This window comes from Vulpes lagopus, chromosome 6, assembly GCF_018345385.1.
Source record: "Vulpes lagopus strain Blue_001 chromosome 6, ASM1834538v1, whole genome shotgun sequence".
Classification (NCBI taxonomy): domain Eukaryota; kingdom Metazoa; phylum Chordata; class Mammalia; order Carnivora; family Canidae; genus Vulpes; species Vulpes lagopus.
Genome location: NC_054829.1, coordinates 72,939,506 through 72,955,950, shown reverse-complemented (window position 1 = coordinate 72,955,950; position 16,445 = coordinate 72,939,506). Strand labels below are relative to the sequence as shown.

At 39.6% G+C, this 16,445-nt stretch overlaps 1 protein-coding gene and 1 pseudogene across 1 annotated transcript; both read left to right on the top strand.

Moving 5' to 3' along the window:
• The first annotated feature begins 4,169 nt into the window (after nucleotides 1-4,169).
• LOC121492599 (olfactory receptor 11L1-like) lies at nucleotides 4,170-5,111 on the top strand. The gene has a single exon (XM_041757832.1). It carries the CDS (start codon nucleotides 4,170-4,172, stop codon nucleotides 5,109-5,111), a length of 942 nt encoding a protein of 313 aa, XP_041613766.1.
• An 8,178-nt stretch (nucleotides 5,112-13,289) lies between these two features.
• LOC121492598 lies at nucleotides 13,290-15,725 on the top strand (annotated as a pseudogene).
• The last annotated feature ends 720 nt before the right edge of the window (nucleotides 15,726-16,445 follow it).

Sequence of the window (16,445 nt, the reverse complement as noted above, 5' to 3'; positions counted from 1 at the left end):
ACATAGCGGGGCCTGGGCGTGACTGTGTGACAGGCACTGAGGGGGGCATTGATGGGATGAGCACTGGGTGTTATACTATATGATGGCAAATTGAACTCCAATAAAAAATAAATAAAATAAAATAATAAATTAAACAGGTTCAAATGTATAAATTCCCATATTACCACACATATGTGGATAGTATTCATATTTATTTTATCTAGAGTGCTAGATTATATTTTTCTTTCTTCTAACAATAAGATATGTCTGAATCTCATATTCATTATATATGTATTCACTATGATTTTGCAAAATAAGTATTTTGGAAATGTCTCAATCTTGGTATCTACTACATTGGGTGATACAGTTTTCCATACATATTCAGTAAATGCTTTTTAGTTGAATTATTTCCTATAAATTATTTGTTTTGTTTTGCTTATTGTATAGTTCTATTATTGGAAAGGAAGACTTTTCAATTCTGAGTTTGTACATTCTATAACTAGAGAATATTGTATTCTGGCTTTGCCTACAGTGGCTTCAATATTGAGGAATACAAATCTACAATCATGCTTGGAAGAGGATAGCATGGATAGTGGCAGCTAACAAAGCCACTTAGGAGGCTTTTCCTTCAGTTACTATGAAGACATTTCTATTGCTTCCCATAGTTGCTTTGCACTTTCTTCAGCCCCAAGGGGAGACTACTCTGACCCTCACTAAAGAAAAATCTTCAGGGAATCTGTGTACATGTCCCAAGGTAGAAGACAGGTTTCCAAGTTTCAATGCTGATGAAATATAATTCTCCTTTACAAGAGGGATCTTATACTATGTTATTTCTGCATACTGGCCACATGGGTTAAAAAGAGAGAAGAAAAAAAACACAATTGGAATTTGGTGTTTATCTGTAGTGTAGATGGTGTACCATAGTCAATGACATAGCAGTGAGGAGATTCCTTAATTTCCCTTGTGATTTAATTAAATGTAGTATAGTCTAATACATAGTCTTGCTGGAAAAGGAAATTTTAAAGCAAATGTAACTAATGCCTTCCATCTGAAAAATGACCAAACAAAGCATATGCTGTGAGTATATCTGGGAGGAATATAATCCATGTTATTTATTACTTTTCTAGAAAGTAATGAAGTTAATATATAAGAGAACTTAAATACTTTTGGATTATTCCTTTAATATAAATCATTATACCTCCTTAGACATTCATTTTGCATTTAGGAGAAACTATAGCCTATCAATTAAAGCCACTAAAATAAAAATTATATATATAGATAATATATATATTTATATATATATATAATATACCAAATATATATGGAAAATGGTACCGCCCAATGTAGTAGGTACCAATATTTTATATATATATATGTATATATATATATGTATCCTATTCATATTTAAATAGTATTTTTTATAGATTAAAATTAATTTCTCCATCATCCGGTTTTCTTCTATATACAACTAGAGAGTTATATACAACTAGAGTGTGTATGACCATATTTTTTTGCTGAAAGTAGAATTAGATAACTGTCATAGTTAAAAAAAAGAGAGATTTTCCTTTTGGGATAATGTTCACCTGATCCTGTCGTGAAAGCTCACTAGGTGCTATTTCCAAATAGTTATATATTTTTCTTGCTCTTAATGCCAGGAAAAAAAGGATCATTCAATGTCTTATTCATAATGGCAATAAGAGATACATTGGACATTTGATTATATGCAACCAATATAAATGTCAAATTTGTTTTTGTGGAATCAAAGAAACAAAAATCAATAAAAACGTATTTTTTAAATTAGTCCATTTTCTCCTCCAAAATTTTATTTTATTTTATTTTATTATTTATTTTTAAAGATTTTATTTACTTATTCATGAGAGACACAGAAAGACAAAAACATAGACAGAGGGAGAAGTAGTCTCCTTGCATGGAGCCCGATACAGTAATCGATCCCCCAACTGGGATCAAACCCTGAGCTAAAGGAAAATATTCAACCACTGAGTTACCCAGGCATCCCTCATCCAAAATTTTATTGAATTATAAATTCTACATTGACTGCTAGTCATAATATTCCTCAAAAACTTTTTGAATACTAGTATAGTCTCCAGAAAGTGCAATTTTATTTTGTTGGAGAAATGTTAGGACTTTAAAAGATTAATATACACAGATTGATTTAATGGGACAAGTAAAATAATTATTGGCCATGCTAATAGAACTTGACTTTTTTTATAAAGAGATTTTATTTATTTATTCATGAGAGACAGAGAGAGAAAGAGAGAGAGAGAGAGAGAGGCACAGACACAGGCAGAGGGAGAAGCAGGCTCCATTCCATGCGGGGAACCTGACGTGGGACTCAATTCCGGGTCTCCAGGATCACACCCTGGGCGGAAGTTGGCGCTAAACCACTGAGCCACCCAGGCTGCCCAGAACTTGACTTTTTAACCAGGTTTAACTAATGAACTTTTATGATATATATCTACTGGATCAAAAGTGTTCTACTAGGACCATTAATGCTGTGGCATAAAATCTATATGCATATTTCAATAAAATTTTATCATCCAAAATGTCCATAAATGCTTACCTTGGATTCTTCACATTGCATTTAGCTGATTTTTCATGGTGATATATAGGGGATATCAAGTGTATTTCTTTACAACTGGGACTTAAAGAAGTAGTTATATGCATACTTACATACAAAAGAACAATTTTTATTATGGGCACTAATAATTTCTCTAATCCAATTTCTACTTGTCATCTGTATATATATAATATATATGTATATGTATATATATGTATGTATATATAAATGGAATATATATATTCTATTGAAATACCTTGTTTCTCTACAAACAAGATTCCTATTTTTTTTCTTAATTTTGGCAAGAATACTTAAAATGACTATAGTTGTACTGTTTTCTACACTTAAAATTTGGTAATTGAGTATATCTTAAATGAAGTCTGTCTTCCCAATAGCCAAGCTATGGAAACATCTTATGTTCATTGAAGGTTAAATTTATTTCTGACTTTGAAAATATGCTTGACTTTTCTCAACCACTGTAGAAATATTGATGAACACAATGATTCAAAAAATAATGAGCCTTCCACATTGATGTTGAATTCTACCCTTTTTGTTTGTTTTGTTTTCTGGAGAACTCACATACTAATCTTTTTTTTTTAATAATAAATTTATTTTTTATTGGTGTTCAATTTGCCAACATACAGAATAACACCCAGTGCTCATCCCATCAAGTGCCCCCCTCAGTGCCTGCCACCCAGTCACCGGCCCCCCACCCTCCTCCCCTTCCACCACTCCTAGTTCGTTTCCCAGAGTTAGAAGTCTTCCATGTTCTGTCTCCCTTTCTGATATTTCCCACTTATTTTTTCTCCTTTCCCCTTTATTCCCTTTCACTATTATTTATATTCCCCAAATTAATGAGACCATATAATGTTTGTCCTTCTTCATTGACTTATTTCACTCAGCATAATACCCTCCAGTTCCATCCACGTTGAAGCAAATGGTGGGTATTTGTCGTTTCTAATGGCTGAGGAATATTCCATTGTATACATAGGCCACAGCTTCTTTATCCATTCATCTTTCGATGGACATCAAGGTTCATACTAATCTTTTACTCAAGCCTAAGTGATGACATATAATGAGGGTCACACAGTTAAAATTGTAAAGCAACTGGTATGGAGTAGGAGCTCCATTCTAAAGGTTCCCTTTCCCCATTCACTGGCCTCTGACTTTAACAGTTATGTTCACCATCCTTCCATGTGTAGGGTGTTAAATACTCAGTGATGGAACAATGCTATGTTCTTCCAATAGCCACATTTTATATATTAGCTTGGACTGTGATCTTTTAACACAACCTACCTGGGTACAAATTTTACTCTAACACTTGAAGTGATGTAGGTCGTAGAAAGTAATTTACTGTCTTAGTTTGTTTCTTTGTTTCATTTGTGAAGTGAATTTTTAGACTATTTATTTCAGAGATTTACTTTGCAAATCAAGTGAGCTAATTCATGGAAAATGTTTTTAAACACATCAAGTATGTTATTGCCAGCCGTTAACTTTTATTATTATTAGAAGTCTATTATCATGAAATAAATGATTACAAAAATATTCCATTCTTGCTCATTTTTCATATTCTGGGCTTTGTTGATTTATTCCAGATCAGAGATGATGAGCTATGGATATAACAAACCAAACAAGAGTGACAGAGTTCATTTTTCTTGGGTTTCCTGGTGTTCTACATCTGCGGATCACCTTGTTTGTGATATTTCTTACTGTTTATCTACTCTCCCTCACGGGAAACACTCTCATTATTTTCATTGTTCTCATGGATATCACACTCCAAACGCCCATGTACATTTTCTTAGGAAATTTGTCATTCCTGGAGATCTGGTACACCACAGCCACGGTGCCTAAATTGCTGGACACCTGCCTCTCACAGGTTGTTACCATCTCTGTTTCTGGTTGTATCACCCAGTACTACTTCTTTTTCTCCATGGGAGCTACAGAGTGCATCCTGCTGGCGGTGATGGCCTATGATCGGTACCTGGCCATCTGCAGCCCTTTAAGATACTCACTTCTCATGAGTATTCGTGTGTGCCTGCGGTTTTCAGCTGGATCTTGGATTGGGGGCTTCATTGCCCCTCTCTTACCTACCATACTCATTTCTCATCTAAATTTCTGTGGCCCCCAGAAGATCAGCCATTTCTTTTGTGACTCAGACCCCATTTTCAAACTCTCCTGCTCAGATACATTTTTGGTGGAGGCTTTGGGCTACACATGTAGCTCTGTTGTGATTCTAAGTTCTTTCCTTCTCACCATGTCTTCCTATGGACACATCGTGGTCACAATAATCAAGCTGTCTTCCAGGGAGGCTCAGAAGAAAACTTTCTCCACCTGTGCCTCCCACCTCACTGTGGTCTCTATCTATTATGGCACCATTATCTTTGCCTATGTTCGCCCTCCAGCCAAGTACAATTTCACCATTGGTAAAGTGATATCAGTGTTCTACTGTGTGGTTACCCCTTTGGTAAATCCTCTAGTATATACCCTGAGAAACAAAGATGTGAAGAAAGCTTTCAGAAAAGCTCTAGCAAGAAAGAGAATGCTCTTGACCTGATATATGAGTGATTTGAGAGACATTCTAAAATAATCAATTTAGAGTGGATTCCAAAAATCACACTTGCAAATAGTAAGTATTAAAGATTATATTATGGAATCTATCAAGGTAAAACAAGTATCAACTTTCTCGGATTTTTATAAAATATTCAAGATAAATAAATCAATTCAGTTCAGAAAGAGAAAATGAAAAATAGAAAAAAAAACGACCTGAGCCAGATTTTCCTTCACTGTGTACTTTCTTAAATTACTGAAGAAGCTTTATATATTTCAATTATTAAAATACAGTTTAGGGGATCCCTGGGTGGCTCAGCGGTTTAGCGCCTGCCTTTGGTCCAGGGCGTGATCTTGGAGTCCCGGAATCAAGTCCTGCGTCAGGCTCCCGGCATGGAGCCTGCTTCTCCCTCCTCCTGTATCTCTGCCTCTCTCTCTCTCTCTCTCTCTCTCTCTCTCTCTCATAAATAAATAAATAAATAAATAAATAAATAAATAAATAAATAAATCTTTAAAAAATACAGTTTAGTAACAAATGGTATAACAAGATTGCTAAAGGAAATTTTTTTTCAAAGCTTTTTGGCATGACTTTTTTCCACTTGATCACTTCCCAAAGTGTTTCTATCTCAAGTGTGATCAATGCACTAGAAGCATCAGAATAATCTGGGAGCTTGTTAGAAAGGCCTCCCTAAGCCAGACCTTTTGAATGAAAATATGCAACTCAACAAGATGCCCTGTTGACTGATGTGCAGATTATATTACCAGAGACACTATTTTAGGCAACTAAGGTCTTAAATAATAAATTTTTAAGGGCAAAGTATAACAAAATGAAGAGTTTCTTACACATGCCAATGCTTGAATTTTTTCTTGAACTTCGAGGTACCATTTTCTAGTATATATCAAAAGTATATGGTTTTCTGAATTCCTAATTAGTTTTTTTATTTTTGAAACAGAACATATGGGTGGAAAATAATGTCTAAATTACCTATATGCATAAATGAAAAACTTGTGCCATACACCGACATTTTTTCTAACCCTTTTCCACTGAAATTTCAAAAGCTGTGCACAAACTCTCACAATAACAGGGAGGCATTCTGTACCAACACACAGCCATTCTGTATGCCATCTTACTGCAGGAGGAAGAATCCCTTCTACCTTCCGGGGCTCTGTGGCTAAGACTAAGTTAAGTATTAAACTGACATGAGACCAATTAACAGAAGAAAAGCATACTCATTTTAATTTCCATGTGCACATAGGTGTCTTCAAAAGGAAAATGAACCTGAAGAAGCATTTTTGCCCCAAAATTTACATACCTTTTTAAACAAAGAATGATAAACTGTGGGCATGTTACAAAGAGGCTTGAGCAGTAAATTATGGGAAAGTGCCTAGAGAGAATATATGGGGGGAACTAAAATAATGTATTATTTTGGTAGGTTTGTTTCACAGGTGTATTTTGGCCTCAGCTCTCAGTCTGCACTGATGAGTCTCTTCCTGGGACAGGGTGTGAACCTTTCATAGAAAGTGCTATGACCTCCTTTGAGATAGAAAGACAGAAGTCAGAGAGCCCTTCCTGCATATTGTTTCTCAAGAGCCTTCAGCTCAAAATAGGCACTACACCAAAGTGGCATATTTTGTGTAACATGTTCTTAACCATCCAGAATTGAACAGAAAATTCTTTATCTTTTTAATATAGTCTTATTTTCAAACACATTTTTTAGCAGAATATATATCTAAATCCTCCCTTTCTTTATTATATTATTCATCCCAAAGCTCTGAGTTTTCTTTTCTTTCTTTTTTTTTTTTTAATGCTTGCTCAAACCAGGGGCCATGGGCGCTTTTGAGACATTCATCAAAGAGAGTATGTCACTTATTCCAACTGCAATTTAAAGACATACAAAAGAAGCTTACCTGTCTGTTCACTCATTTTCATCCCATCTTTATGTTTTTGTAAATTCTTTGCTCTTACTTTCAAAAACTGCGACAAAGTCAGTTTCTTTGGAAAGGTATAATCCTAGTTGGTAATAGTGGGTATCACATTTTCTTTAAGCAGATTATCATGGAATCTCAAATCCATCCTGCCAGTGATCTTCATCAAGCAGTGTAACAGCAGAACACAAAATGCAAAAGTGAGTTTAAGTATAAAAAAAAAATGAGAAAACACTGGGGTACCAGAGTGGCTCAGTGGGTTAAGCATCAGCCTTTGGCACAGGTCATAATCCCAGAGTCCTGGGATTGAACCTCACTTCAGGCTCCCAGCTCACCAAGGCATCTGCTTCACCCTCTCCCTCTGACACTCCTCCTCACTTGTGCTCTCTCTCTGTCTCAAATAAGTAAATAAATAAATAAATAAATACATAAATAAATAAATAAATAAATAAAATATAAATACATAAATAAATACATAAAATATTTTTAATGAGAAAATATCAAAATAAAAGTAAAATACACTTAATTCTGTTTTGATTACAAAAGTACAAGGGTGCTTTATCAAATCTCACAGAATGTAAGGGAACATTTATTTACATGTAGCTTTCTAAATTGAGACCATATATTCAAAACACATAGTTTTGGGGACTGAGATGTATATCAAGATAACTTTTATAAGTATTTAAACAACTTCCTGAAATAGGAAATTGTAAACATCTTATTTGTCCAGCTGTCACTTTCCTTGTGGTGTAAATGTGTTAGAGTAATGCTATTTTTTATTTTATTTTATTATTTTAATATTAATTTTGTATGTATGTGTTTCTTTGAAATACTTGTGTACTGAATTTCATGTGAAATCTATGCTTTGTTGATTATTTCTTGAGGAAAACAGGCTTGGATTGTGAAACTTTAATTGTAGAAAACTTTATTCCACCAATATCAAGAAGAAAAAAGAAAAGAAGAAAAGAAAAAAAGAAAAGAAAAACTATATTGTGTAGCAGCTTCTCACTAGTCAATTTCGAAAGTATGACACCTTTGAATTTTTCCTGTTGCCCCCACACGCCATCACTATTTATACCCTATCCATCAAAAATTATTATTTTGGCTGCAAAATTATTTCAAATATGTATCAACACATTTCCATGCTCTTAGACATTGCCAGAATCTGAATTACAACATTTCCATTTGTGAATACCCTCAAGGGTCTGTCCCTTTTCTCAGGAGGTAGTTCAATGAGGACTGCATTCCACAACCAGAGGTGACATTTTCCAGAATATGTTTCTTGCTTAACACAGATCAGTACCTTTGTCTTGCTTTAAGGCTATAAACTAAATAAATCCTCCTGACCAAGATGCCCTGCATGACTTGTCACTCATTGCCTGCTCCTTCCCTTGTCAAAGCTAAAGCCTCACCAGATTGTCTTTTCACCAGGTACTTGCCATGTCTGCTCCCCCAGTGCCATGGCACATGCTGCTCCCTCCATGCATCTCACCCCAAAACAGCAATCAGCCTGTGCTGCTCTTCCTTCAGGATATCTTTGTAGACATCACTTCCTAAAGGCAGAGTCCTTGAACTACTGAAAAACTCAAGTCTCTGTACATCACCTTTTGACAATCACCTTTCACATAGTCCATATGTTTATATGATCAGAGGATTTACTTTTTTATTTTATTTATTTATTTTTAAAATTTTCCCCTTTAAAAAAAAGATTTTATTTATTTATTCATGAGAGGCACGCACACACACAGAGATAAGCACAGACACAGGCAGAGGGAGAAGCAGGCTCCATGCAGGGAGCCCGACATGGGACTCGATCCCAGGTGTCCAGGATCACACCCTGGGCTGAAAGCAGCGCTAAACTGCTGAGCCACCGGGGCTGCTGATCATAGGATTTAAATTGTGTTATTTCACTTCTAAGAATAAATGATGCTATGTTTTTCAAAAATCAAAGCTATATAAGAAGATAAAAATTTAGAAATTATACTTCACTTTTCTCATCTACCCTATTTTCTTTTGCCTACATAGGTAAACAATTTAGAGTAGTTTCTTGTACATAGATTCAGTGCTTGTGTGTGTATATATATATATATATATATATATATATATATATATACATATATATGTATTCTGTATTTCCTTTATAAAAGGATGGGAACACAGGTGTATAAAATAAATAGAAATTCACAGTACTTACTAAAAAAATGTAGTATAATATACACATCATATGGTAGCTTGTTTTCACTTTATAATTAAAAATTATTGAAGAATCATTAATGCCAGGGTAAAGATGGCTTTTGCTACTTTATATTTATAGGATGCCTTATTTTTTAAAGATGTCCTATATTTTAAGAACTCCCCTAGTCCTGGATAGTATTCTCTGCCCTCATTCATTATGACATATTTCCCTAAGCTAAATTAGATAAATGTCAATTTAAAGTCAAGTGATCTGTATCAGAAACTCTAGGAATCCTGGAGTGATTCTTGGTTCCCAAGAATTTTATCCACTTTAAAAAATTAATTAATTAATTAATTAATTAATTTATTTATTTATTTATTTATTTGACAGAGAGAAAGAGAGAGCTTGAGTGAGGGGGCAGAGGGAGAGGGAGAGAGAATCTTAAGCAGATTCCCTGTTCAGTGCATAACCTGAGGTGGGGCTCACTCTCAGGATCCTGAGATCAGGACCTGAGCCAAAACCAAGAGGCAGATGCTCAACACACTGTCCACCCAGTCTTCCTTGTCCTTTTTTTTATTTTTTGGTAGAATCATAAGTGTGTCCAGCTTGCTCAGTTGCTTTTACCTTGTGTTTCAAGACTGAAATTTGCAAATGGACAAGTTCCAGCCCATAATCAGATCTTGTGGTAAGTTCTCTCATTTGAGGATAAGTGATAGTAGCAAAACATATGAATTACAGGTTAAAAAGACATATGCTTTAATATAGGAAAAATACCCTATAACCCCTGATAAGAAATACTAACAAAAGTAAAGAAGAATCACAAAATGCAGGTAAAGAAAATTTGTTCAACTAAATTAAAACAAATATTCAGTGAAGAATATGATGTACCTGAAAGAAGCATACTTTTTAAAATAAATATTATTTATCCAATAAAATTTCCAGAAAATTTTGAGGCACTAATGAGTCTTTCTGATACGAAGATCAAAACAATTAGGGTAAAATTAATCACTGTGCCATTTCTTTATTAAATACTGTTGTCTATAGTATTATCATTTATTTATTTATTTTCTTGAAGTATAGGTAACATATAATGTATATTAATTTCAGGTGTACAATGTAAGGATTCAATAATTCTACATATCATTCAATGCTCAGCACCATAAGTGTACTATTAATCCTCTATTTTACCTGTCTACTCACCCACTTGCCTCTGGTAACCCCCAGTTTGTTCTCTGCATGTAAGAGTCTCTTTCTTTGTTTCTTTTTTCCTTCTTTGTTCATTTGTTTTGTTTCTTAAATACCACATATGAGTAAAATCATATGGTTGTCTTTCTCTGCTTGACATATAACTTAGCATAATGTTCTCTAAATCCATCCATGCTGTTGCAAATATCAAAATCTCCTTTTTATGGTTGAGTGATAATCTGCTATATTTATACATATGTAACATATATCTATATTAAATTTCATATATATGTATATATGATACAACATTTATATAAATTTTCATTATATATACATATATAGTGTACCTATACTATATATACACACACACACATACATATATGGTGTACACATATCCCACACATATAGATATACACATACACTATATAAACATATATATGTACACACAAATTTATGGGCCATTATCCTCTGTTGATGTTTGCGTGTTTTTGCACCATATATAATATCTTTTTTATCCATTCATTTGTAGGTGAGCACTTATGTTGTTTCCAAATATTGGCTGTTGTAAATAATACTGCAATAAACATGAGGGCATATATCTTTTACAATTAGTGCAAAACTTACCATTTTTATTGGCAAATGCTAAGTAAGTAGTGGAATTAGTGGATCCAATTGTAATTCTTTTTTTTTATTTTTTTAACTTTTATTTATTTATGATAGTCAGAGAGAGGAGAGAGAGAGAGAGAGAGAGAGAGAGAGAGAGAGGCAGAGACATAGGCAGAGGGAGAAGCAGGCCCCATGCACTGGGAGCCCGACGTGGGATTCGATCCCGGGTCTCCAGGATCGTGCCCTGGGCCAAAGGCAGGCGCCAAACTGCTGTGACACCTAGGGATCCCGTAATTCTATGTTTAATATATTTTTTAAAATATCTTATCTATTCATGAGAGACACATAGAGAGAGAGGCAGAGACACAGGCAGAGTGAGAAGCAGGCTCCAGGTAGTGAGTCTGGGAGCAAGCCCTGAGCTGAGGGGAGATGCACCATCCAGGCATCCCTATGTTTAATATATTTATGAAACTCCATGTTGTTTTTGCAAATGGTTGCATCAATTGGAATTCCCATCAAGAGCTCACAAGGATTAATTTTTCTACATATTCCCATAAACACTTGCTATTTTTAGTGTTTTTGATTGCAGCCATTGTTATAGGTACAAGGTGTTATCTTGTGGGTTTGATTTGCATTTCCCTGATGATAAGTGATGTTGAACAACTTTTCATGTGTTTATTGCCATCTGTATCTCTTTTTTGGAAAAATGCCCTCAGGTTCTCTGCCCATTTTTTAAATTGAATTATATTTGTTTATTTTCATTCTTTCCTCTTCTTCCTCCTCCTCTTTTTCCTTCCCCTTCTCCTTCTTTCTTCTCCTTTTTCTCCTCCTCCTTCTTCTTCTTTCTTCTTCTTCTTCTTCTTCTTCTTCTTCTTCTTCTTCTTCTTCTTCTTCTTTTTCTTCTTCTCTCTGTCTCTTCCTCTTCTTCCTCTTCTTCTTGTTGAGTTTCACAAGTTCTTTATGTATTTTGAATATTGACTCCATATTGGACATATCCTTTAGAAGTATTTTTTTAAAGGTTGCCTTTTTGTTTTGTTGATGGTTTCCTTCACTGTGCAAAAGGCTTCTGGGTCACCTGAGTGGCTCAGTCAGTTAAGCATCTGACTTTGGCTCAAGTCATGATCTCAGGGTCTTGGGATCAAGCCTTGCATCAGGCTCTGTGCTCAGTAGGGAGTCTGTTTCTCTCTCTCCCTCTACCCATGTCTGTGCTCTCTATCTCTCTCAAGTATATAAATAAACTCTTTTAAGAGATAATTTTTATACTGGGGTTGTTCCAATAGATTAACTTTGCTTTTACTTCCCTTGCCTATAGACACATATGTAGAAAAAAATTTCTACAGACTATCTCAAAAAAACTACTGCCTACTTTTTCTTCTAGAAGTTTGATGGCTTCGGGTAGCATACTTATGTCTTTAATCCATTCTGAGTTTATTTCGGTGTATGATGTAAGAAAAGTGGTCCAGTTTCATTCTTCTGCATATAACTGTCCAATTTTTTCACTACTATTTGTTGAAAACACTGTCTTTTCCCCATTGTATACATGTGCATCCTTTGTCATAGATTAATTGATCATATGAGCCTGAGTTTTATTTCTGGGCTCTCTATCCTGTATTATGTGTCTGTTTTTGTGCCAGTACAATGATTTTTTGATTAATACACCTCTGTAGTGGATCTTGAAAACTGGAGTTGCAATAATCCAGTTTTGTTCTTCTTTCTCAAGATTGCTTTGGCTATTTAGGGTCTTTTGTAGTTCCATACAAATTTTCGGATTCTTTATTTTATTTCTGTGAATACCCTTATTGGTTTTAGATATATATTGCAATAAATCTGTATATTGCTTTGGGTTGTATGGACATTTTATCATTATCAATATTGATTCTTCCAATACATGAGGATTATTTTAGTGTCTGAACATGATAGATCTTTCCAATTTTTGTGTCACCTTCAATTTGTTTTGTACGTATTTTATACCTTTCAGAGTACAGATTTTTCACTTTGGAAAAGATTATTTCTAGAGATTTTATCCTTTTGGTGCAATTGCAAACGGGATTGCTTTCCTAATTTGTCTTTCTGCTATTTCATTATTAGTAAATAGAATTAAAACAGTTCTCTGGCAGGACCGCGCGTTCACGCACTCGCACTCGCGCACGCGCCGCTTGGCCGCCGGCGCTCGGAGCTCCGGGGCGGGCTCCCGGAGCTCGGCCTCCCGCCGCCCCGCGCGTGCCGACGCCGGGCGGTGGGCGGGCGGTGGGCGGCGGCCGCGGGGAGCGCGGCGGGAGGGCGGGGCGGGGCGGCTCGGCGGGCGGCGGCGGAGCGGGACTGGGCGCTGGCGCGGAGCCCGGCCCCCGGGGCCTCACTGCGGAGGACGGCGCGCGGGCCCCGGCCGAGTTCGCGGCGCTGCACGGCCCGGCGCTGCGCGCGTCCGGGGTCCCCGAGCGCTCCTGGGGCCGCCTCCTGCACAAGCTGGAGCGCGAGGTTTTCGATGCTGGGGAGATGTTCGGGATAATGCAAGTGGAGGAAGTGGAGGAGGAGAGTGAGGGTGAGGAGGCCCGGGAGGCCCGGAAGAAGCCCAACCCTGGCGGTGGTGGTGGCGGCGGCGAACTCTGCTGCAAGGTCACTGTGACCAGCGAGAACGGGCTACAGGCGGCTGACCCCAGCAGCATCTTCCTCATCGACCACGCCTGGACGTGCGTGGAGCATGCCCGCCAAAGGCTGCACCAGGTGCCCGGGCTGCTGCACCGCATGGCCAACCTGATGGGCATAGAGTTCCACGGCGAGCTGCCCAGCGCTGAGGCTGTGGGCCTGGTCCTGGAGGAGATGTGGCGGTTCAACCGCACCTACCAGCTGGCCCGCGGGACGGCCGAGGAGAAGGTGCCGGTGTGGTGCATCATGGACGAGTTCGGCTCGCGCATCCAGCACTCGGCACGCCCAGCTCTGCCACGGCGCCCTTCTTCTACATGCCCCAGCAAGTGGCCTACACGCTGCTGTGGCCGCTGCGGGACCTGGACACGGGCGAGGAGGTGACCCGGGACTTTGCCTACGGAGAGGCAGACCCTCGGATCCGGAAGTGCATGCTGCTGCCCTGGGTCCCCGCCGACATGCTGGACTTCAGCTCCTCCACGCCCGAGCCACCCGATGAGCACTACCAGGCCCCATTTTGGAGGAAAACAAGGAGAAGCTACCACTTGCCATCAGTCCAGTGGCGTATCCCCGTGACCACGTCTTCAAGGTCTACACAGACATCCAGCAGGTGCTCAGCCACCTCAGCCACCCACGCTTCACCTTCACCCAGAGCGAGGCCGACGCCGACATTCTCTACAACTTCTCCCACTTCAAGGATTACAGGAGGCTCAGCAGGAGAGGCCCAACGTGCTGCTGAACCAGCTCCCCTGCGAGAACTGCTGACGGTGAAGGACTGCCTGGCCTCCATCGCGCGCCGGGCAGGGGGCCCCGAGGGCCCGGCCTGGCTGCCCCGCACCTTCAGCCTAGCACCGAGTTACCCCAGTTTGTTAGCTACTCCCAACAGCGGGAGAGGCGGGGCCGGGATAACCACTGGATCTGCAAGCCCTGGAACCTGGCCCGCAGCCTGGACACCCACATCACCAGGAGCCTCCACAGCATCATCCGGCACCGCGAAAGCACCCCCAAGGTTGTGTCCAAATACATTGAAAGTCCCGTCTTGTTCCTTCGAGAAGACGTGGGGCCGGTCAAGTTCGATGTCCGCTCTGTCGTGCTTCTGCGGTCGGTGAAGCCCCTGACTCTGTTCGTGTATGACGTGTTCTGGCTGCGGTTCTCCAACCGGCCCTTCGCACTTGATGACCTGGACGACTATGAGAAACATTTCACCGTCATGAACTATGACCCAGAAGTGGTGCTGAAGCAGGTGCACTATGATGAGTTCATCCCTGAGTTTGAGAAGCAGTGCCCAGAATTCCCCTGGAAGAGCGTCCAGGGTGAGATCTTCCAGGCCTTCACGGAGCTGTTCCCAGTGGCCTGTGCCAAGCCACCTCCCCTGGGCCTCTGCGACTATCCCTCATCCCGCGCTGTGTAGCTGTCGACCTCATGCTCAAGTGGGACAACCGGCCAGATGGAAAGCGAGTGATGCAGCCCCAGATCCTGGAGGTAAACTTCAACCCGGACTGTGAACGGGCCTGCAGGAACCACCCAAGCTTCTTCAGTGACGTCTTCAGCACCCTGTACCTGGACGAGCCTGGCCCCTGCCACGTCACCCGCCTAGTCTAGGTGCTTGTGGCTCTGCTGGGGCCGCCCGGCAGTTCCAGCCTCAGCTCCCGCAGCTGCTTCTGCAGAGCCCCCTCCCCTCCTCCCTCAGGCGCAGCCTCGCCCTGGAGCTGTCATCCTGTCATCCCGGCTCCACCTCTGGGAGCTCAGGGTCCTCAGGGTCCTCCCCTCCCAAGGTCAGCAGCAGGGCCAGTCACCGTGTCCCCGGGGCTGAGCGCCAGGCCCTGCCCCTCACCGTCTTCTGTGCTCAGTGAAGGGCTTTTCCAGAGAGTCTGGTTCCTAGGCTGCTGCACATTCTGGGCTGTTGGTGGGAGACGGGCTCTGGGGAGCACAACAAGTTTCCCCAGCAACACCCCATACATGAACAGGGACCAGACAGGCTGCTTCTCCAGAGTGCTGCTCGTGACTCCCGTGGGGCAGAGGGTTGGGGTCCCACCCTGCACCCCCAGAACATCTGGGAGCCCCCTCCCAGACCCAGCCACCTTGTTCCCAATCTCAACCAAATCCTTTACCAGCAAGCTTCCCGTGGAGTTTCCAGGTCAGGAAGCCCGTGGCCTTTGGCTGCTATCACCTTAGCATTCAGCAAAGCAGGCCACCCTCCTGCCTCGGTGGCCCCAGCAGCCCCGGCCGCCCACCGGGCACGGGAGTACCCCCACAAACACCTGATGTCCCCTGAGGCCTTGGTGATGCGTGTGGGGGCCGAGCGCCAGGCAGCGCACAGCTGAGGAAGAGATGATTCCAGGGAAAACTTGACGTTACAGGCAGAGGCCACCTTCCACAAGAGTCTAGAGTCAAATGTTGGGTTCTTGTTAATTTTTCATTTATGGAAGGAAAATATAAAAATTATTTCTGTAACTTTGTTTCTGAAAAAAAAACAGTTCTCTGTATGTTAATTTTTTCCCTTTATTATCTTGTGATTATCTTGTGATTTTACTGAATTCATTCATCAGTGCTAGCAGTTTTTTGATGGAGTCTATAGGTTTTTCTTTAAATAGTACCATATGATGTGCAAGCAATGAAAGTTTTACCTTTTCTTTATTAATTTGGATGCCTTTTAGCCCTATCAACACAATGAATAATAAAAATCATATGATTATCTCAATAGATTATGAGTAAATAAATAAAATATTTTTTAAAAATTAAAAAATTTTTAAAATTTTTAAAAATTAAGAAAAAGAATTTTGCACCTATGTTGGCCTGTATTATTAT

Excerpts from the sequence above, each read along its gene's own strand:
- LOC121492599 (XM_041757832.1), top strand. The coding sequence starts at position 4,170 with ATGGATATAACAAACCAAACAAGAGTGACAGAGTTCATTTTTCTTGGG.